Below are 22,311 nucleotides of genomic sequence, written 5' to 3'. Positions count from 1 at the left end.
TTATTTTTAGAACATTTCTGGGTCAATGTCAATGTTCTCTTCCTCTTTAGGGGCAAACACTGGCTTAGACTCTAAAATCTTTTTACCCAATTTACCTTGAACTTCAACTATCTTAGACTCATAATATTCATAGTCGTCTGCTTTCTTTGGTTCATAAGGTATAACAAGTTTGTATGCTTTGCCTTCTTTAAGGTTTGAGAACCTTCTGTCAAAATTTTCTTTGACTGCTAACAAACCTTCTATGTCTAAGTCTTCAAATTTCGCACCATTTTTAGTCACAATAGCAAACTTAACTGGTTCGATGTTCCAAACTTTGCTGAATGTAAGACTTTTCAAAATGGTAGAAGTAAACATTCAAATAAGCGAATGGGTCTAGTTCTTCTTTGACTTCTGTCATGTACTTGTTTACTGAGATGAATTTCGTCATCTTTTCTATCGGATAAAAAATATTTTTTTTAAAATTTACTCAGAAAAATTTTTCTTTGTATATACACCATTCTGAACATCTAAAAGACTTTTGACATTTGCCAAGAATGTACGTTTAGACGCTGCCATATAACCATATTCTTGACAATATTGTTTATACGAATCGTACAATGACCTTTCATCTAAACACTCAAAGTCAGTTTCATCTATGAACAGTTCATATACACTCTTGTTTGCTTCTAACAATGTTTGTCTCTCTTCGGTATGTGGAATTTGTCTTGGATTGAACTTAGAAATATCTAATGTCATGAAATATGAGAACAAGTGGTTGTAAAAGTCAGATGTCAAAGTTTCTGCTAAGTCGTCAAAATATTCTGTATCTTGCATATGAGAATCTGACGTTCTGACAACTACATATCTTCTGTCAGAACTTTCTAACTTCATCGGAACAACATTGTTTGAAACCATAATGAAGTTTGCAACATTTTCACAAACTCTTGAGTCTTTATACTTTCTTTCAACAACTCCAACTTTGTCTGTTATAAGACTCTTCAAAGCATCTGAGTTTAAAACTTTTGTTGTATCTATACTTTGAAGTTCATTGCAAACTATAAGTTTCATATTCTCTATTGAGGAGTTAAATTTACCGCAGATGTTTTCTAAGTTTGTCATATTAGGGTTCGAATAACCTTCTAACAGTTTGCACAAGATATCTGTAAAGAATGTGTTCTTACCTGTTCCTTGTTTTCCAATTATAATGAGAGCAGTTTCATTTTTAGCACTTGGATGTTGTAAGATGTTTGCAAACCAACATAAGATATACTCATAGACTCTTTCGTTTCCATTGCATATAATTTCTTTGACATGGTCTAACCAAGCTTCTATAATACTGTGTTTCCATTCTACTTGTTCGTATTTATATCCAGTGAAGATAGAATAGAAGTTTGGAGAAGGTGTATAAAACTTTATACCTCGAACTGAAAAATCTTCAAGTTTTGACAATAAGATATCCCAAGCATCTAACATCTTCATGCCAACTTGTACGACTTTTATTTTCTTAAGTTTCTGTCTACATTCTTGTTCTGAAACTATTGTTGCTCTTGGTTTGTTAAAGACAACATCCCATTCTTTCATGACATAACATTCTGGGGCAGAGTCGACATAAATGACTAAACGTTTCAAATTTTCGACTGCTTTGTTATAGTCTCGAAATGGACACATATTTCTGAATGCTTGGAAGTCATAAAAATCTGAAACATCTATTCTGTACATTTTTATAAGAATAAAAAAAATATTTTTTTTATTCTTGAGCTATTTGTTGTTCTTGAGCTATTTGTTGTTGAAGTTGTTCTTGTAATACAATACTTTCACCAGTTGCATCTTCCAATTCGAAACTTTCTGCCGTCATTGACAAATACATAGGACATAAAAGTTTTACAGGAACAAAGTTTGCGTCAACTAAGGTTAAGTTTATGTTTGCTAAAGTGTTTGAGTTACTAAAGCTGAAAACTCTGCATTCGAATGAACAATAGGCAAACCAGCAGAGAAAGTGTTGTTTATACGCATGAGTATCTTTTGGTCATAGTAGTTTCTGTCAACATTCGAATAACACTTTGAACCTAAGTTTGAAACAATATATAAAATAGGTGTACTTAAAGTCAATGGAACAGACATTCCTTGTATGACACCTTTTCCTGTTATAGGAAACTGTTGGTAGTAAAAACCAGATATAAGTTTTGTATTATAGCTCATATCGTTTATAGTAAACTCAGTCGGACATCCAAACATAATGAAACCTGCTCTAGTTGCAGCACATGTTACATCCGTCCTTAAAGTATTAAATAAGTCAACAAAACCTGTTGGTGGTATATCTGAGTAAGTATCTTCAAAGGAGTATTTTTTACGCATTCACAACAATAAAGTCTTCTGGTGTCAAAGAGCAAAACAGGCTTTAGTCGTCATTGTGTTTAAGGTTAGTTTACAATATCGTCCTTGAGGACTTTGTAAGTTTGTTGTTATAGAATTATATGACTCAGGGTTTTTAGTCGTAATAGTATAAACCATTATGTCTTCTGCCATTTACTTAGCAAATAAATTTTAATGAAATGTTGTGGTCGTCAAATATTTTTATGACGTCTGGGAAACTATATTTTAAGTTCAACGTTTCGCCTCCTTTCATAACGTATATCTTGTCAATGACATTATATGAAACACCACAGCAACTAATGTCGGGTTCTATTTCTTTGATGTTTATATCGTCTGCCTCTGTCAAAAGTTTCAATAGTTCTTTCAAAACTTCATGAGGTGCGATGACATATGAGTTCACTTTTACAGGGTTGTGTTCGACCAAGTTTAACATTATACTTAAAGCTTGACAAATCTTCTCCTGAGTTTGAAGTTTGTCTTTAAGTTGTTGGTAGTCGTTTCGAATATCTGCAACAGAACTTAAGTCTCTGCTAACTTCAGGATATGTTGGTTCTTTTACAGGAACAATTGCTATACCATCTTCGTCTTCGTATGGTTTCCCCACTTCAACATCTCTGTCTTTGACATTGACAACAACACTTTGACTGTTTGTTTGAGTTGGTGAATTTAACTTCACATCTGCCACCGCCATTAAACCTTTTGAAACACTCACGCTTCTATTTTTCGGAAATGACATTTTACTTAGAATAAAAAGATGGACGTATTCGAGTATCTCTTCGAATTGAAGCAGAACAAAGTTTACACACACAAACAATACAAATACATTGACAGAATAGTTCTTTATACAAACAATGGTAAATGTTATAGAATAGCAGTCTTTGCTGAACCTAAATATTTCCATAAAGCAAAGAAAGTTGGTATAACCGAGATGGTGAAAGTTCTTGAAGCAGACAAAAATATAACTTCAAAACTTACAGATATTTCTAAAGGTAAGTTTATCTTACAATATTATGTCAAAACTGGCGTACTGTCAATATTTGACGGAGAGAAGTCAGTTCAAGAACAACTTACTGACCTGCTGCCAAAATCTGCTCGATGGAAGCTGTCGTTATGCCAATCTGAGGAGCCCCAGCAGTTTCATCGAACGAATCTTCAAAAGAGCATCTTCCGTGAAAAGTGCTATTGGTTTTGTAAACTTCTTTGCTTTCAATTCATCTGGACCGTCTCTGTCACCAGTATATTGTATTTGTACAGTACCAAACAGTTGAAATACCACCCATAAAGTCTTCTGAGTCAGCAAATGGAATGCCAAGCCAAAAGTTTGAACGGTCTCCATTTGTATATTGAGTTTTTTTGACCTCCTGTATGAGTCCATACTTTCACATATGGCATAATAGAACTTTGCATTTCAGGGTTAATGGTTGTTGTGAAGTTGTTGTTAAAGTTCATAGCATCTAATGTCAAGTTGTATGACCTCATATCCTCAACTGTAGAATATTCTTCTCTTGGATAATATTTGCCATCTATGTTTATATGATATTTAATACCGGGTTGTAGAAACAAGAATAGTCATTTATAGTTCGTCTGAACAGTACAAACATAGTATCTGCATGTTTCATTGCAGTTGTTAAGGCAATATCTGTTCTTGCACCTGGGTCAGCACTTTGGTTTCCAACTTCACCTGCAAAGTCTTTGACAGATATTTGGTGTATAGGGAACATAAGTGGAACTGCAATATATTTGGCAGCTAAAGCATTTGAAATATCTGGGTCCAACATATAGACTGCAAGTCTGCTTTCTATTCTCTTGCATTCAAATTTTTTCGCATGTGAACTTAACTGGGTCCCAAGCATCTCCAGCAGCATTGAAATAATAGTTTACTTCAGTGTTGAGGTTTGAGAAACCAAAGTCTAAGTCAACTTTGTTTTTGCAAAAGTCGGCGAATGACGTTTTATTTGTTCCCACTACGTCTGTAAGAGTGAATGGGTCTTGCGTTGGTGCAATGACTAAGTTATTTTTGCTTGAGTAAGTTCGATAGAAATTTTTCCTGCCCAGTTTGGCAAGTATCTTAAAAACCTGAAGATGAGGAAAGATGACAAAGGAACTCTAAGTTTCAGTTTTACTTTGGTTACTGCTGCTGCAGTTTGTCCAGAAAGGTTAACATAAACTCCTGGAACGTTAGGGTCAAGTCTTCTTATTTTCTCAATGTGCATACTGGTCTGTTTGTTCTCTAGCTTGTGGTTGTACTGAGTTTCTCAAAGCGAACCATTCATAGTTTGCCCATGTTACTGTTTGAACTAAGTCAGAGTTAGAATATATCTTATATCCCATGAAAACTTCTGGAGCATATTGGTATCCGACATAGAAAATTCCATTGCAACCTTTCTTGTCAGACAACTTGGCAGAAGGTTTTATTTCAATGTCTTGTTCCACGTATAAGAAAGAGTTGTCAATAGAAATTATATGAAACCTGTCGCAAGCAATATCTACTGTTGTTGAAGAACCTTCTCCAAACTCACCTACGTTTCCATAAGAAACAGCAGTTGTATATTCGTAAGTTCCAGGAACTATTTCTGACCTTCTAATGGCATTGTCGCATTCGTTATACCATTCGGAAACATTTCCATTCATAGCATCCAAAACTGTTGGCGTTATATTCTGAGCGGCGTACATTTCATATGAGTAAAAATATAGAATAGTTGGATTTATATGTCATAATAGAACCCACGTGGACCAAGCTTTACTTTCTTCCTGACTGAGTTTTTAACTCTTCTTTTTCCTTCATTGCCCTCTGCTTGAAGTTGTTGCATCTTTGCATTATGTTCATCTAGTATGTTGCAAATTTCCCATGTCCTTTTTGCCTTTTGGCTCTGGTCGCCCATCTCAGGTAACCTATATCCTAGAAAGAGTTTGTCATAGTCTGTATTTGAGTCTTCGCGTATTGTTTGCATGACTCTTTCCTGAGTTTCCGGTTCAAGCTCTTCAAACAGTGCCTGTCCATATGGAATATGCTCGTTTCCAAATATATGTTTTTGTAGCCATTCTGGTTTTCTTTCCATGTTACCAACTATATCTTTTGTGAATGGGAAAGCTTTTACCCAATCTTTCAGTCTTGCGTCGTTTATTTCTGTAGTTGGTTTTATTTTGTCAAGGAACATGTTTTTCAATACTAACATTTCATTTGGTACTGTCCATTTGAGTTTTCTTAAATATTCATCCCTTCTCATTCATTGTCTGCAAAGTAAGTTTTTATGACATTTTGTAAACTTTCGTTTGCAAGGTCATGTACAATAGGTTCTCTTCCTTCTCTCCCTAACTTTCTTTCTAAACTCTTCACCAAATATACCATCTCTATGGTTCTGTGTAGTTCTTTGAGATAAATGTTCTAGAACGTCAGGTGTTATATTTCCATCAGCCATGTTCATTTCATACTGGTCCAAAATATCTGCATGTTTCATATCTTTCAATGGCATTAAAGCCGCGCTTAAAATACCAGCTATATCTGTTCACCATTGACTTCCATTGCGTCTACAACTTCTTGGAATTGTGGTTGTAAGTTTATGAACCACCTATCCGGATTAGCTTTATGACCCCATCTCATTGTAGTTCCATCGTCTGCAGAAACAAAAGTAGGTTTGTTTCCATCTTGGTTAGGTTCTGAATGAACTTTAAACAATGTTTCATTTCTATATGTTTTCTTGAAATTTAACCTTTTATTTTCACCGAGTTCATCCGAAGATTGAACGTTAAATGCTCGTAAGTAAAAAGGGTTGTTGTATTTGTGTACATTTTTTTTCAGTTCTTCCATTCTATGCTGATATTTTCATCTGGTGTTGGAGTCTTTTGTATGTCGGCAAACATTTTTCGATATTCTTCTACTATGTCAGCCGAATTTTTTTTAGACTCTTGGAAATATTCCATATTCTCCGCATACTCTTGTTGAGGGTCAAGATTTTTCGGCTGTTCCAAATCTTCATCTAGTTCTGTGAAGTTAGTTTCCAAAGGAAGGACTTGTTCGTTTCCTTCAGGCTCTTCTAGCTGTTGTTGCTGAACTATTTCTTCCATGTCTGGTTGTATCTGAACTTCTTCCTGTGGAGTTTCTTGTACCTCATCTGCTGGCATTTCATATATTCCGAGACCGTTTTCAACAATTTCCCTATCTACGTCATCCGCATTCATAAGCTTTTGTTCTTTCGTTCCGTCTCTATTTTTTACGCGTTTCATGACGAAAGTTGAATTGTCATTTAGCTCTGACATCAAATATCTCGGAGTAAATTCATCCATGTCATTTGGATGATATGCTATTAAATCATATCCCTTAGCGAGCTTGTATTTTCCAGGTTTGAGATTATATCCGTTTTGGTGCTGAGCCATAAAGCTAAATAGGTTCGGGTCAGTATTTCCATCCTTGAACTTTCCAATAGCTTCTTTATATCTGTCACTAAAGTCAACAGTATCTGGGAAACCACACTCTTCTTTAAGCATTTTTAAGAATTCTTGGTTTCCTTGTTCTCTACTTCTTTTATGTCCTTGCTCTGTTTGTGGTTGTTGTTGTGCAGGGTTTTGAACTGTTGGTTGCTGTGCTGGTTGTTGTGTTGGTTGTTGTGCTGGTTGTGGAGGTGGTTGTTGTGTGGTTGTTGTGTGCATGCCTGTGTCTGTGTCCATGTGACGATGTAAATGTTTTAGGTAGTCCTGGTGCAGGTGCTTCTCTTGGGGGTTTGGTGGTATATAAGTTCCACCAGCTGGCACATATGTTCCATCTGCAGCATAATGTCCTACCTGACTTTTCGTTTTTAAGAAAGCATTTACTAGGTCTGTTTTGGTCTGTTGTAACTCTTTTTCTTGACTTTCCACAACAGTTGCTCTAACGGCGTCATAGGCACTTTGAACTGCCTGTCTCGTTGCTGCATCTGTTATTTTCGTCATATTTTGTGCTACTTCTCTTAACTCTTTGTCGAAACCTTCAGACTTCAGTTTCTTTCCAGATGAGAAGTCGTTCACTTGTTTCACCTTACTATGAAGAGCTTCGAAGGCGTTCTTAAAGTCAGCATTTGTTAAAGCTTCATTTGAACTGTCTTCATCCGCTTGTATTTTTGTCCTTATTGACCCTATGAGTTGGGCTGCTTTAGCGTTGGCTTGGGCATCTAACCAGTCATTGTTGGCTTTTATATATTCTGCGCTTTTCATTGCCTTTTGCATAGCCGCGTCGTTATTTTTACTTTCTTGTGCTAAGTTTTCATACTGTACGGTTGGTTTTGCAACTGTAAAAGTTTTTCTGCCTTTACATTTGCTTCAACTTCTTTTTTATACTCATCGCTATCCATATATGTCTTCAGGGCTTTTTGTTTATCTCTTCATCTTTCAGTATTTTATATTGAGTAGTATGGTTTTTCAAATTTATGACATCTTGTTCCATTTTTGCTACTTCTGTTGCTTTTTCTGACATTTTTTCGCATATTCCTCTGTACTTAGTTCTTTCAGTTGTTCTTCTTTCTTCTTTTTCTCTACGTTTAACTCATTGAGTTTCTTTGTGTGTCTGTCATATTCTAGTTTCTTTTCGTTTTCACTTATTTGCTTCTGTATGTCTATGTTTGACTTTTTGACATCTGCTATTTGATTTTTGAGTGAACTCAAATTCATTTGACTTTGAGGGTTATAGGCTGTTCCGTCTGCAGCTCCACCATAGCCTGCCATTTTCGCTAAAAGTGCCGCTCTTAAACCTCCACTCTGTGCACCAAGAACTCGTTTAAAAGCATAGGATTGCTTGACATTTGTTGCAACATAGTGGGGTCATTCAGCATTTGTTGTTGCAACTGTTGTTGTGGTGTCAGTTTTACTTTTGGATGTTTCAATGCTCCCTTCCTCTTACGTATATTCTTACGTAGCTTACGTGGCATTTTAAGTGAAGTTAAAAAGCGGCTTTTGACAGATGTTTATATGACACTTTTTGTTCAGCACAAAAAACTACTCGGTCAAAGTGTTGTCAGTTTTGTAAAATAACCGTCCTATCTCATTCTATAAGGGGAAAAGGCTTCTCAAAGTATACTTCCTTGGAACGCCTGTAACTTTTCCTGTAGCGACGATAGACCCTTACTTGTCCGGACAAAGTTATACTATTTTGAGTGCTCTACAAAAAAGTCAACGGCGACGACTCTCAAAAACCGTTGTGTAAAAAGTTTTACCGTTGGACAAAAAAGTATGTATAGAAAACAAAAAACGTTTATAGTTCATTCAATATTTGAGATGGAACGGTTTGCCAACGGTAACTATTAAATAAAATAAAAAAATAGAGGGGGTTACCGTTGACGAAAACGGTTTATTTTAAACTTTTCTATGAGTAGTCCGAAAAAAACAGTTCATTTTTGTCTAATGGCATTCGCTAGCGTGTTCGCTCCAAATTCACCTGAAGAAATTGCTTGCAAACTTTCAGCACCCACAGGTTTAGAGCCTCAATATCAAACTGCAGCATCTACACATTCTCCAAGCAGAACAGACAATTCACTCAATCCAAAGCCACTTTCACTACCAAAAACAATACCAAACGAGCTCCGTATTACAAAGAACCACAGCAACGCTGAACTACGCAAAATACTACTCAGATTGTCTGAAGAATACTTCAATTCAAAGCCAGAAGAAAGAGTTCCTGCAACTTTTAACAAAGAATATTGTGAACAACTCAACAAAGTTCTTGCAGACTTTACCAAACTACAAAAAGAAACACCTGACCCATTCGAATTAGGTGACACAATTGTCAACTATTTTCCAACAATAACAAAGATAATGGTTGACAGAACTATATGTCAGCTTATTGAAAGTCTTCCACCCAAAGCTGCAAAAAAAGTCGAACAGCTTTGGGTCGAATTCAAATCAAGAGTTACGGATATCAGGATGACGAAGAAGAACGTGAGTACGGACAAGAAACAGCAAAATGGCAATGTCTTAGCTCACTCAACCCCAAGTTCAAACCATTATTTTACTCAGACAACAACACAATTCAAGTACGCAAAATTGCTATTCATTTCGTTAACCAAGCAGAAGACATTGAAGAAGGAGACTCTATCTCAGTTTATGTTTGCTACTGCAAGTTTTTCAAGGACGAATTTGGAGGACCAATTCTCATGCATGTCTTCAAGCCACATCAGCAACTCTACGTTGAAACTGAAATAACACTCATGCATGGAATGTATCTCAAGTTTGAAAGCCAATTGGAAAACACATACAACATTTGGCTTTCATACATTCAGTTCGATACACCAGATGACTTTGATGTTGAAGAAGAAGACTCTACTCAAGAAGATGAACCACAAGACTCACAATTTTCCGAATAAAAAACTTCATTTTATACTAAACATCTTCAGGGGCTAGAGGGCACGAAGTGCCTGGAAGCCCCAATACCTTTTTTTTTTTTTTTTTTTTGATTGGTATAGATTTGGGTTGTATAAATGTGATTGAACAATTGTTAATGGAAAGTTCAAAAACTTGGGTGCAATCAGAACTGATTGCACCCAAGTTTTTGAACTTTGTATAAGGAATTGTTGGCTATGATGTACTGATCATGAATCAGTACATCATAGCCAACAATTCCTTCGCAAACAGCGGGAAACTTTGTCTGAATAGTTTAACATTCAGACAAAGTTTCCCGCTGTCAGAGAGGGAATGGAAGGGTAAGAGGTATATATTCATAATGTATACCTCTTACCCTTTCATTCCCTCGAGAAAGTTCAAAAAACTTGGGTGCAATCAGAACTGATTGCACCCAAGTTTTTGAACTTTGTATAAGGAATTGTTGGCTATGATGTACTGATCATGAATCAGTACATCATAGCCAACAATTCCTTCCCAAACAACCCGAAATTTGTCTGATTCCACACTAATTTTATTAATTTATCTAAACTTTTATCCTCGTCTACAATTTAATCATCAATAATTATCTCTTGTTCTATTTCACTATTATATATATATATATATTTATATGATTTGATTTAAAAAAAATAAATAAATTAATAAATCATTTACTCAAATATATCAAAAGTTTTATTTTTATATATAAAGATAACTACTTTTAAAAAAAATACCCTATATATTTTTGCCATGTAAACTATTTTTGTCATGTAAACTTGTCACTTTTTGTCAGAAGTGAAGTGAACCGAATTTTCATGCACAACATGTAATTTGATCATCTTCAGAAGAAGATTCGTTACTCATTGATTGTCACTTTTTGTATAGAAACCACAATGGATTTCTCTATCGTGATTTGTCACGAGGAATTGGATGGTGTCTTTCATTTTCTATTGAATTCAAAAATTGAAAAGGTTCGGTGTAAAAAAGATTGCAGTGGAATTTGCAAGTTTCTCTTTCAAGATCAAAAAATTCTGGCCAAAGTGAATATACGTTAAATATGTTTACTATGAAGAAGTGTAAAAACCCAAAAGAAAAGGTGATAAACCTCTTGGATATCTAATGTTATGGCAGCCACAAGTGGCAATACATTTGCATTCAGGAATTACTTGGGAAGAAGAGGAAGAAGAGGAAGACGTAGGAAATGCAGTTATAATGGCATAACCGAGTTCTGCATTTAAACCTGTTGACAAAAAAGTTAGTATCCCTATCTTGGGTACGGCGGCACTGCGTTCCACCTTACCCAAGATAACGGTTTGACACTTTACAAAACCGCTAACGTATATTTTACAACACAAACGACTTCACTAATGTAAAAATAAACGTTCTCACTTACAAAAGTATTGCAACTCTTCCCATTGCTGTGCTTCACACAATACTTCATATTCTTCAGTATCGCTGCTGTCGCTCCAATCGTCAGAGTCAAAATCACTGTCAAAATAAATGTATGTAAGTTTTGACAAAGCTAATGAAACACGCTTACCGTTTGTATCTATTGCTTTTATATATCTCCCATTATGTTTGTTGTCGTAAACGCTCAAACTAACTTTACCCTTTCTCCCTCGTATCTGATAGAATGTATTTTCACGAGGAACGAAGAACAAATTCTTGAACTCATGACCGTTGTAGTTTGTTATCTCAATAGTTTTCGTCATTTATATAAAAATAAAATAAAAAATAAACTTAAAAATTAATGATATCACCACCCTCACACGTATGAAAACATAGCACAAAAATAAATTTAGGTGAAGTGGTGAGATCTCACCCGTTTTCTCACTTGTTTTTTTCACCCTGTTGAATTCATTGCTTTATAACTCTCTTCCTTTCTCCAACTCTTCTAACTTCTTCTTAAGTTCAGCAATGTTGTCCTCATGAAGTTTAATCTTTCTCAAAATTCCTTCTCTATCTAATGGTTGCTTTATCTTTCTAAACTGAACTCTACCATCCTTCATAGTATGAACGTAAAAACCTTCTGGAACCGCTCCTGATTTAATGTATTCTACCAAAAACTTTTGTTTCATTGCTTCAGTGACTTTAGTCATTATTTCAATCAAATAAAAATTTTAATATTAAATAAAAATAAAGTTATTTTTTCAGTAAGGAAACGCAGGAGTTTTACGATTTATTTGAGGAGTAGGTTCTGGTTTAAATGTTGGAGTCGGTTTAGGAGTTGACTTTTGAACAGGAGTTTGTACTTCCATAGGTTCAGGAGTCATTGAAGGTGTTGTTTGTGAAGGCGTTGGTTTTGACGTTGGTTTTGGCGAAGGTGTTGGAGTTTGTTTAACTTCAGCTACTTCAGTATTATTTACAACATTTGCTTTATTTCTTTTCAACATCATAACTGCTCCTGCTGTAGCTAGCAAACCTAGTGGGAGACCATATCTTATATAAGGACTTGACCAAATGCTATTTTTGACAGGAGCTGGTGGAACACCTAACCTTGGTGAGACTGCTCTTTGCCATTGTGCAGCTCGTAAGAAATATTCAATAGGTGCTCCATAATCGTTTGGTAAAGTTTGTTTCATAGATGGTGAAGGTTCGCGAGAGCTTGATGAAGAACTCATTTATAAGCTTTAAAAATAAACGTTCATCCTTTATTCCTCACCGTCGTCCGTAGCTAAGTTATAGCCATCTAATCTTATTATCATAAGACGAAATGGTGGAAGTGAACTCAAAATAAGAGTAATTAGGTTATTTTGCCGACCAAATATATTTACAAGGCAAAATATCATATTACATGTCAACCTATTATCAGTATGTTTTGATAAAAAAAATTTTATCAAATATCATATTAAAATTAACATCTATATCTATATCAATATCTACACTATAAATTTTTTTATTCAATATCATAGATTTCAAAAATTATTTCAATTTTAAATTAATTTATGGTTTTCATCAAAATTGTTTTTTATTAAAAAGCATGTTTCACAATTTTTACGGTTTCTTTCAAAAGTTATAAAAAGAGAGTCAATAAGAAAATTCAACGCTTCAAGAAGGAATCAAAGAAATTGACGAAGTTCCAGAATTTTATTCAACAATTCTTAATCAATTAACAAAAACTATACCGAAACTTATCTTACCATCCAAATCAAATCACATTACATACGGAATAAACATTTAATCTTTTATCATTAAAATTATATTTATACGTTATTTAATTTTTTACGTCTAAGTTGAATAGGATAATAGCCGAAGATATAAAGTAACTATAGTTTACAAGCTAAGGAACAAATCAGCATTGAAACTAAAAAATAACGTATTTGAATAATTTCGTAAAAAATTAGAATTACTCGATATTAAGCATATTGCTTTTCTATCATATATGCTTATATTCTACAATAGTGTTACCAAACATCGGGCAACATCATACGTATAATACAACTTTTTAATACTTGAACGTCAATTTGACAGACTCAAGTTTCGAATTAGAGACCAACTTTCATCAGCATAGTATATGTGCGCAAACTACTGCATAATGGTATGCTTATCTTTTCATTTTTAAAAATAACGTATTTGAATAATTTCGTAAAAAATTAGAATTACTCGATATTAAGCATATTGCTTTTCTATCATATATGCTTATATTCTACAATAGTGTTACCAAACATCGGGCAACATCATACGTATAATACAACTTTTTCGTACTTCTTTATCGAATTTAAATAGAACTAAGTTTTTATTTTAAATAAAAGAGAAATAATTCTAATTTATAATCTCATTATTAATTTATTCTCATTTTAATATTTCATCGATTTTTTATTATCGATATTCAATACAAATGAATTCATATTATAATAGTATCTAGTATAACTAGGTATTCTATCACAGTATTTCTTCAATTTATTATAATATTTCAGCATTTTTTAGTTTCAATGCTGATTTGTTCCTTAGCTTGTAAACTATAGTTACTTTATATCTTCGGCTATTATCCTATTCAACTTAGACGTAAAAAAATTAAATAACGTATAAATATAATTTTAATGATAAAAGATTAAATGTTTATTCCGTATGTAATGTGATTTGATTTGGATGGTAAGATAAGTTTCGGTATAGTTTTTGTTAATTGATTAAGAATTGTTGAATAAAATTCTGGAACTTCGTCAATTTCTTTGATTCCCTCTTCCTCGCAATACAACTCCATATCATTAACATGTATTTAAAGGCTTCCATATACAAAACTATATATAATGTTTGAAAGTTAAATCCAATCTTTTTCTATTTCTAAAAAAAATTGAGACCTAAACACGAGATAGCTTTCAGAAAATTTTCAGGGACATTTTTAATCATTTTTTTTATTTATTGTAATATCTTTGTTATTAAATTTGAATTGTTTAATATTTGAATGTAAAGAATTGAATAGTAATAATTTTAGTTTTAATACATAGCTAATTGCTAAGCAAAATAATTAATTTATTGTAATTTTGACATGTAAACTAAAGGGAAATTTAGCCGGCCAAATATGTGTCACTTTTTGAGTTCACCTCACTTCCACCATTTCGTCTTATGACATTATTATGGGGATGCCATTAGCACGCACCTGAATGGCAAAGCAACAATCCCTCATAAATCCAATAAGTGGCTTTGATACATTTTCAGTTGCTAGTTCAATAGGTCCTTTAACAGACAATTTGTATGTTATTGGAGCAGTAGATGTTTGACCTTGCTGGAAGCAAAAGTCTACTTCTGTTGGAAAACCACATAAGAAATGTGTTTGTCATAGCTATCCATTTTATGTTCCACACTACCATCATCCACCAATGACCTCATAACATCTTCATTAAATCCTATCATATCATTGTTTGTATTGCAGGCGTTCGCAACCATTTCATAAAATACAGGTCCATATGATTTTTCAGGTTCTGCAGGCATATTTCCATAAGCTCCCATGGAAAGCTGAAGATATTTAAACTTAGGGTTCTCAAAATTAACATAATAGTTGTCTTTCTTTCTAAATAGTGCCCAAATACTTTTAACATTAATAGGCGTATAAGCTGCTGTAAATGTTGCACTTGAACTATCTGTATTCTTTGAGAATGAACCGTCCATAGGAATCCAATCCATAACTTTAACAGGAAAACATAAAGCCTCGTTTGTATAATGTTCTACAAGTTCTGTATAAATGTTAGGGTCTAAAGAGAATGACTTTGGATGAATGAAACATTCATTAAAATCATCTTTGTTCGAAATAGTTGCTGGGTTACAGTTGTAATAGTAACTGTTCCACTAGCTTCTACTGCCTTCGTTATCATAGTGAATGTTTCATTCCATGGAACAAATTTATTTGTCGGTGGATTTGAATCTGAAGCAAATGCAACTTTAAGAGTTGGATTGAAAGCAATGATATCATTTACAGATATAGATGTGCATTGTAAGGCGTCGCTACTGAACTTTACTTTAAGCTGAATGTTTCCTGCAAAAGCTGGAATAAATCGAATAGCTTCTAATGGAAGGAATCTTCTAACAGGAATTCTTAAACGAAGCTTAAAATCAAATGATTTTCCTGCTTAATTGGACCACTAACAATTTGTCCTGTTCTGCATGTTCCCGAATGACTCCATACATCTTCATGTCGAGTCTTTGAGAAAACATCTACTTTCTTTATTTGTTCGGTAGTTTGTGAGTTTGAAGTTATATATGCTTCTTCTCTTGCGTGTCTTGAGAATATACGATACGACCATTTGCAAGGATTTGATATCCAGCAACTGCATAGAAAGCGTCATCGAAACCAATCCAAAATCCTGGTGGGTTTGTTTTATTGGAACCTGAACCAATTTCTTTATCTACAATAAATTGACCTTCCATTTTATACGTAATGAATGTATTGTAAAGGTCCAACATATTTTCACCAGGAGGTGAGAGATTGAATGTTACCCATGTGTTATCTTTAGCAGTTCCAGGTTGTGATGAATCTTTGCGTCAGAATATTTTCTATTAGTGTCACCAATTTGAACTGCATTGTCTATGATATCGAAATATGAGCGAATCTGATGAATATGCTCTGCTGGAGTAAATTCGTTTAGCTGTTCGTTCTGCATGTATTTACTTCAGATAAAAATATCTATTTACTTCATTATTCTCACTCTTCTTCTTGGCATTCGTGGTGGAAGTTGTTTCTTGACATTTTCAATGAACTGTACATTCTCTTTTGTCTCAACTTCTTTCACTGGCGGGTCAGGATTCTTTGACTCGGTTTGTTTTTCAATGAAATTCACGAACTTTGCAATAAGCTCTTGGTTCGTTATTGAAAGTACATCTGGCTTCTTTTCTTCTTGTTCTATTGACTTTTCAGTTTGAATAGAAGGCTTAACATGGGCTTCGCCCTCGGTGCCATGCACCTTAATACTGTCGCTTTCTGCATTCGCTAATGGAACCTTTCTTTTTCTTACGTATATTTTACCATCTTTACTCTGACTTACGTAATAGAAAGGATGTTGTATTCCTCTGGCGTCATTTAAATAATAGACTCTCGCTCTGATTTTGACAAGCTCATTTTACATCGGTTAAAGTTTTAATTTTTGTTTTTTATCTGCAGTCAAATGACTCAGACAAGCCCTACGGACAAGACCCAAGGGTCATAGATGTTGAAGCATTGAAGAAAGAAATTCGTGAGCAATTTTATCCGAACTGAAGGAACAAAAACAAGAACAAAGCCAGAGAGACCAAAGAGAAAACTTAGTGAAAAACAACTTGCTGCATTAGCTGCTGGAAGACAAAAGAACCCAAGACTACTGGCGAAAAAAGCTAGAGAAGAAGCTGAAGCAAAAGCTAAAGAAGCTGAAGCAAAAAAAGAGTAAATGGTTTATTTTTATTCCGAATTAAATGTATAGACAAATACCTTTATCTGTTGCGTTCAGTAGTGAAAACCCTGACGTCAAAATAAAGGGGAACAGAAGTAACGTTTAAGTTTTCCAACAGACTGGATGTGAACATAAATGAAGAGAAGTACATTGGCATAACAATCTATGTATATATAACACGTGCTTTCAGAAAGGTTGACTTTATACTTCAAGTCGAGATAGAAATGACGAACAGTCTTTAAGCGCCCAAAACATTCACATATACAAATACTTCAATGACAGTACGACGTTAGAAGACTGTATAAATTACATTTTACGAAAATTTCAAAAGAATTTAACATTGAAGTACAAACTTTACAGCCTTTACGTGATTTTTCTTGCAGAACTGAAAGAAGAAGGAATTGTAGAAAGATTAATAGCTTTTCATTACGAGTTTGTAGCAAATGCGATGGAACTCATGACTGTCATTCATTGTATTCTCACCATTCAATGAAGTAGCTAAAAAGAAAGAAAATCCATTACGTATAAGATTTCAAATCTCTGAACCAAGTGATGATTTCAAAAATGTTTTCAATTATGATGCAATGCTTCCGAGGAAAAATGAATTTTCCGAAATTAGATTTCCAGGTATTTGGGATAGAAAGCAAGCTATATTATATTCAAACTTAAGTAAGGGAGTTGAAAATGAGTTCATTGGTCATACGAGAACTTCACCACTTCCTAACCCTAAGTATTACAAGCTTACTGGCTTCAATCGTGAGTTTTGGATAGACATGTTTCTCCACTCATGACCATAAAGCACCTGTTTTGCTACCTCCAGACCATAAGGACTGTCTCTACATTGAAGACACAACTCTTAAACTCTACCATCGCAGTATTGTAAATGACCACATTGGCTTCGCCCTTGCCGCTAGCGGCTTATTTTATCACGAATGGTCTCACTGCTGACAAAAAAATAAATGACCTCAGAATTCAACTTACGAATAAAGCTTGTTTTAGTCGTTATTGAGAAGTTAAACTTTTCAGCAAAGCAAGGTTGACATGACTTACATAAGTCAAATCCAATCTCTTGACCATCATGAAGTGCTTTGTAAAGTTTCATTAAACTGAACTCAGAGTCTTTGTCATATGTTCCAACAGGTATGTGAATGTTCTTATCTTCATTGTAATAGCATTGTATAGCTTCAGGAAACATTTCATTAGCTGTTAAAGCAAGAACGTCTTGTTTTACACCTTTACAACGTGCATGAAATGCAACTTCATTTAAATCATTCGTGAGTAAGTCTATGTAGGTCTTCTTTCCACAAAATATTGACTTGTATGCTAAACTTTGTTTTCCAGGTGTTATTTCTGCGAAGTCAGAATGGAACTGACCTAATGTTTTACCAATAAGTTCTCTACCGTATCTCTTCTGAAATTCCTGAGCTAACAGTGGGATGTCTTCATTGAAAATATGCATGCTATCACAGTCCTGGTAAAATATTTGAAGACCCATATCTTCAGCAGTACAGAATACTTCACACATTATTCTCTTCGACATTGACAGAATATTAACACCAAGTGGACAGAAGTTAAAGTGTCTGCAAATGCTTTTCGTTAGCTTGAAAATAGTTTTATCTGAACCATCCAAACCTTCGAACTTCACTATATGGTTGTAGTTTCTGATGCCATATCTTATAGCATCTTTGTCATTTACTATGGTTATTTTTGACTCAATAGGAGATAGAATAGTTTTGCCATAAATACTGTTCAGAATGAGCTTTATATTTTCTTGCAAAGGATTTCCTTCTTTCTTATACTTTAACCTTAACTCAAACAACTTCTTTACTTCATCTCTTATTCTAATATCTCTGTTTCCATCGTAATAGTATCCTTGCAACACTTCACATTTGACACCTTGATATTTTATGAGGTCTTGTAATGTTATATGGTCAACATACATTAAACAGCAAGTGTTTGAACTTCTGGGAACGTTAAGTTCTGGATTTAGTTCAGGGTCACAAACTATTAAAGGAAAGTGTCTATGTATTCCAATCTCTGTTATCTTAATGAGAACAAAGAAGCCAGACATAAACTTTTCACCAATGGGTTCCTTTTGGCCGTCATCGAATAAATGTCTCATGAGATACTCTGTGCTTAACATTTCTTTCTTCATAACCTTTGGAATTCCTTCTAAAGTATAAAGTCTTGCTATAGCTGATGGATATAATGAAACAGCGTCGAAATCAGCAATGAGTTTCTCTTTACTCTTTTGTTTAATGTTATCTGACAGCATACATCTTCCACCTTGAATACAGCGTGAAATAAATTCTCTTGGTTTATTTGAGAGGTCATATAAATTTCCATTCGGAAAATATACTCTGTTTTCGAAAAGTTTGTTAGCAATTGAACAAATACTAACGTAGTCATAAACGTTTAAATCAAATTCTTTCAATATGTCATTGCGGAACTTAACAAAACCTTCTCTTAAAATTCTTACATCTTGTTTGCAATAAAATGTGCTATACTTTTCTAAGTCGAAGTGGTTTTCATCTATTCTACAACCTTTGATGGAATCTATGTTTTTCATGAATGTATCAATATCTTTTACAAACTTACATGCTTCAGAAATGACACCAGTTCTGTTGTCATTTGCTAACAAAACACTGCTGTAGTAGTTATATGGAAATACTTCTTTCGGTCCTGTTTGTAAGTTAAACATAGCAGGAAATAGTTTAAGCTTCTTATTTATAACACTGTAAGAGTCTTTTATAATAATTGCCCTTCCTTTATATAAGCCAGTTATTTGCATTGTTCGTGAACCTTTAATGATGGGAGTTCCTTTCACTTCTGTCATGTGTCTTAAGATGAAGTTTATATCATAACTGAGGTTATGGAAATATATTAAACTCTTGTCAGGAAGTCGTTCCAAAAATTCTGTTGCACAGTTCTGACCCCAAATGCTTTCACTCACTGAACCATCTTCACTGTCATAACAGATGTTAAAAGCTTTATGAAAGCCATCGGTACTGCACTCAAAGTCAGCAAAGAAAACGTGCTCAGGAATGAACTTGCACTTATTTTTATTTACTTCTTTTGACTCGGCTTTCTTCTTCAGTTGTACACAATACTTTGGAGCATATGTCAAATCTTTAAATGGTGCAAGGTTCTGTTTATATAAGTCAGTCGTATATGTGAAAAGTTCTCCATAAGAAATAGGTTCGAAATATTTGCACTCGCACAATGTTTTCATAACATCCCATAACGGTGTTGTTCTATCATAACGAACTACATATTTATCTTCTCTCTTTGTATAAATCTTCATTTGTTTCTCAATGTTCATTCCACCACACTCCTTCAAGATTTCTATATAGTTGCGAATGAAATATGTTGTCATTGGTAATCTTTCGTTTAGCATGTAGTGGTCTTCAACAAGAAGTAAGTCAATAGTTCTAACAGTTTCACATTCTTTTGGTATGTATCTCTTTATTTCATTATGTCTTGAGTCATTGAAATAATGGTAACATTAAATGCTATATGTTGCGTCAGAAATTTCTTGTACTTTACTTTGAGGAAAGTCTCTAACACGAATGACTTCTCTCATGTGGTCAATAGTTTCTTCATTTACTCCAGCCTGAATGCAAGCATAAACGAAACAATTGTCTTCTGTCATAAGTGCTGCAGTTCTTTTGTTCAGTTCATTGAAGATTTGGTAGCGTTCAAGATTTATAGGTAATGTGCAAAGATACTTCCAGAACTGACCGCTTCTCTTCTTATAAAACTTCTTTTCACCATTATCTTTCCAAAAGTTTTCTATAAGTGCTGGGTTTCCTGTTTGCTTAAGAGCTTCCAAATGGCTTTCTGGTCATTTGTCAGTGTGCTTTCATCTCTATATGGTCTCTTTTTTGGCTTTCCTTTCTTAACATCTGACATCGTTAAGCCTTCATATTCTGTTAAATCATACATCTTTATTTCAGTAAGATTCTTTATGTTTGTCAAGAAGAAGTCATAGTGCATTTCAACAATACCTGCAGCATTTGCTTCTATCTCTGATATAAAGTTCTCCTTCAAGAGCTGATGTAGTAATGTTCCAATATTATTGAGGTTTAACGTAGAACATTCATACTTTCCACCAAGTTTATAACATACCATCCATCTCTGTTGTGAGTTTATTTTAATTTTCTCTAAGAGTCTCATGAAAACCTTACCGAAATGTTTGTGTAAGTAGTCTCTGTTTGGTTCATCTAAAGCTTCGATGTTAAAGTCAATGAGTCTATTGCCTGTCTTAACATTCCTCTTCCTATTCTCTTCATCTTTCTTTAACCATCTCTCACCTTCTTTTGGTTTGTCGTCAATGGAACGAAGGACATCGTTAGCTTTGCGAACTTGTTCTATAGCGCTCTTAAACATCTCTCTTCTCTGTTGTTTCAGTGTGTCGTCTCTTCTTCTTGTTTCACCAACGTTTGCATTTGTTATGTCAAACATTTCTCTCTTACTTCATGAGGTCTGAACGTCTATGATATAAGTCAATAGGCAACGTCTTTAAAGGAAAAGTTTGCATGGACTTCGTCCTCGCCGCGTTGCGGCTTTATGAACTCATGAATTCTATCATAACTTATTGCACCATTATAGTCTTTAATGAAGTCAGCGAGTGCTTTTTTGTTTGTTGCGTAATGCTTTGCAACATTATATTAGCTTTGTAAGAAGTTGTTTTTATTCTCCGAGTGTTCTAACTTAGACAACTTTCCGATACATCTTTAGTAGGAAATAAAAAAATATATTTTGAAAAATTAGATTAGATTTTTTAAAGTTATTTTCAAAATTAATTTAATATTTTTATTTTAATGAAACACATGCAAGATGCAAGTTCTTCATACAATGCTCTCGCTACTGCCATCAAGAATGAGTTCAATGGTGCTTCAACGTTAATGTTATCTTTAAAGAAGTTTGTGAAAAGAATCTAAGTTTGGTCAGTATGTCAGACCATTAGCTATCATCATTGACCGCAAACGTTATACTTCACAAGAGTTAGCAGTAGTTTTGAAACAAAAGAGTTTCTTCGTGAATGTCAAAGATACTCATTATACTGTCATAAAGAACTCTAACGTTGACTTCTTCAGTATTGCTTTAAATCTTTCCGAACAGAAAGAATATAAGAAAGGTGAAACAAATGTGAAATATTATCCTTCATCTCTGAAGACAATAACGAACAAAGATGTTATACAGAAATTCTTACCAAAGGTTGAAGAAGCTTCTATTGACATTGACGAAGGAAGTGAAATGGTTGAAGAAATAGACCCTGAAGCTATTTAAGCAAAAATATATTTTCGGTTAGTCTTCATATCGATATTTTACAACAATTCCCCAATGTATAAACTTTTCATACGCTTTTTCATAAGCTTTATATACCTTCAGAAATTTTGCATAATCTTTAGAAGCATTTAGATATTGTTTAAATGCTTTGTATGTCTTCAGAAATTTTGCATAATCTTTTACATGTTGTTCGTTCTCTTCTTCTGTCATGAGTTCCGAATATTCTAAATTCATGTTCTTTCATATGAGATAAAATTTTATAAAAAAAATAAAATTAGCTTAGATTTTTTCGTTCTTCCTCTTTGAAGTTGTCGAAATATTCTGTTATTTTTTCCTTCAGTAATGTTAAGTCATCTTTGAATGTAAGTATTGTGCAACCTTTGATGTCATAGTGTGTTTGAGGAAGAGTATTTTTGACAATTTCCTTTATTTGCTCATTCGGTGTCATTGAAATCGGTAAGTTTTCACG

At 34.0% G+C, this 22,311-nt stretch overlaps 10 protein-coding genes and 5 pseudogenes across 15 annotated transcripts, besides 5 other annotated features; 2 read left to right on the top strand and 13 right to left on the bottom strand.

The window, feature by feature from the left end:
• Positions 1 to 8,721: part of a mobile genetic element that runs on past the window's edge.
• On the bottom strand, positions 7 to 427 carry TVAGG3_0758980 (annotated as a pseudogene). Its single transcript has one exon. A coding segment is annotated over exon 1 (421 nt).
• On the bottom strand, positions 463 to 813 carry TVAGG3_0758970 (Poxvirus D5 protein-like family; the record flags this gene model as incomplete). The annotated part of the gene is made up of 1 exon (XM_051245529.1): positions 463 to 813. The coding sequence occupies one exon, from the start codon at positions 811 to 813 to the stop codon at positions 463 to 465; it is 351 nt and encodes a 116-aa protein (XP_051092116.1).
• On the bottom strand, positions 1,017 to 1,647 carry TVAGG3_0758960 (uncharacterized protein; the record flags this gene model as incomplete). The annotated part of the gene is made up of 1 exon (XM_051245528.1): positions 1,017 to 1,647. A coding segment is annotated over one exon (631 nt), but the record flags the coding sequence as incomplete, so codon positions are not given.
• TVAGG3_0758950 (protein of unknown function, DUF4106 family) lies at positions 2,510 to 3,043 on the bottom strand (the record flags this gene model as incomplete). The annotated part of the gene is made up of 1 exon (XM_051245527.1): positions 2,510 to 3,043. The coding sequence occupies one exon, from the start codon at positions 3,041 to 3,043 to the stop codon at positions 2,510 to 2,512; it is 534 nt and encodes a 177-aa protein (XP_051092114.1).
• On the top strand, positions 3,107 to 3,525 carry TVAGG3_0758940 (uncharacterized protein; the record flags this gene model as incomplete). Its single annotated transcript, XM_051245526.1, has 1 exon — positions 3,107 to 3,525. A coding segment is annotated over one exon (419 nt), but the record flags the coding sequence as incomplete, so codon positions are not given.
• On the bottom strand, positions 4,547 to 5,025 carry TVAGG3_0758930 (annotated as a pseudogene). The gene has a single exon. A coding segment is annotated over exon 1 (479 nt).
• Positions 5,058 to 8,249, bottom strand: TVAGG3_0758920 (annotated as a pseudogene). The gene has a single exon. A coding segment is annotated over exon 1 (3,192 nt).
• TVAGG3_0758900 (uncharacterized protein) lies at positions 8,722 to 9,350 on the top strand (the record flags this gene model as incomplete). The annotated part of the gene is made up of 1 exon (XM_051245525.1): positions 8,722 to 9,350. A coding segment is annotated over one exon (629 nt), but the record flags the coding sequence as incomplete, so codon positions are not given.
• A 453-nt stretch (positions 9,351 to 9,803) lies between these two features.
• Positions 9,804 to 10,215: a mobile genetic element.
• A 731-nt stretch (positions 10,216 to 10,946) lies between these two features.
• Positions 10,947 to 22,311: part of a mobile genetic element that runs on past the window's edge.
• TVAGG3_0758880 (uncharacterized protein) lies at positions 11,079 to 11,405 on the bottom strand (the record flags this gene model as incomplete). Its single annotated transcript, XM_001302303.1, has 1 exon — positions 11,079 to 11,405. One exon carries the CDS (start codon positions 11,403 to 11,405, stop codon positions 11,079 to 11,081), a length of 327 nt encoding a protein of 108 aa, XP_001302304.1.
• TVAGG3_0758870 (uncharacterized protein) lies at positions 11,559 to 11,792 on the bottom strand (the record flags this gene model as incomplete). Its single annotated transcript, XM_001302304.1, has 1 exon — positions 11,559 to 11,792. The coding sequence occupies one exon, from the start codon at positions 11,790 to 11,792 to the stop codon at positions 11,559 to 11,561; it is 234 nt and encodes a 77-aa protein (XP_001302305.1).
• On the bottom strand, positions 11,844 to 12,314 carry TVAGG3_0758860 (repellent protein 1 family; the record flags this gene model as incomplete). Its single annotated transcript, XM_001302305.1, has 1 exon — positions 11,844 to 12,314. The coding sequence occupies one exon, from the start codon at positions 12,312 to 12,314 to the stop codon at positions 11,844 to 11,846; it is 471 nt and encodes a 156-aa protein (XP_001302306.1).
• Positions 12,598 to 12,645: a mobile genetic element.
• Positions 13,645 to 13,673: a mobile genetic element.
• Positions 15,816 to 16,243, bottom strand: TVAGG3_0758830 (annotated as a pseudogene). The gene has a single exon. A coding segment is annotated over exon 1 (428 nt).
• TVAGG3_0758820 (organellar and viral DNA polymerase type B) lies at positions 17,937 to 18,825 on the bottom strand (the record flags this gene model as incomplete). The annotated part of the gene is made up of 1 exon (XM_051245524.1): positions 17,937 to 18,825. A coding segment is annotated over one exon (889 nt), but the record flags the coding sequence as incomplete, so codon positions are not given.
• TVAGG3_0758810 lies at positions 19,222 to 20,202 on the bottom strand (annotated as a pseudogene). Its single transcript has one exon. A coding segment is annotated over exon 1 (981 nt).
• TVAGG3_0758800 (uncharacterized protein) lies at positions 22,117 to 22,290 on the bottom strand (the record flags this gene model as incomplete). The annotated part of the gene is made up of 1 exon (XM_051245523.1): positions 22,117 to 22,290. The coding sequence occupies one exon, from the start codon at positions 22,288 to 22,290 to the stop codon at positions 22,117 to 22,119; it is 174 nt and encodes a 57-aa protein (XP_051092110.1).

The sequence above is a fragment of the Trichomonas vaginalis genome, chromosome III (genome assembly GCF_026262505.1).
Source record: "Trichomonas vaginalis G3 chromosome III, whole genome shotgun sequence".
NCBI classification, from domain to species: Eukaryota; Parabasalia; order Trichomonadida; family Trichomonadidae; genus Trichomonas; species Trichomonas vaginalis.
Note: the sequence above shows the minus strand (reverse complement) of the source record. Positions and strands in the feature narration are given on the sequence as shown.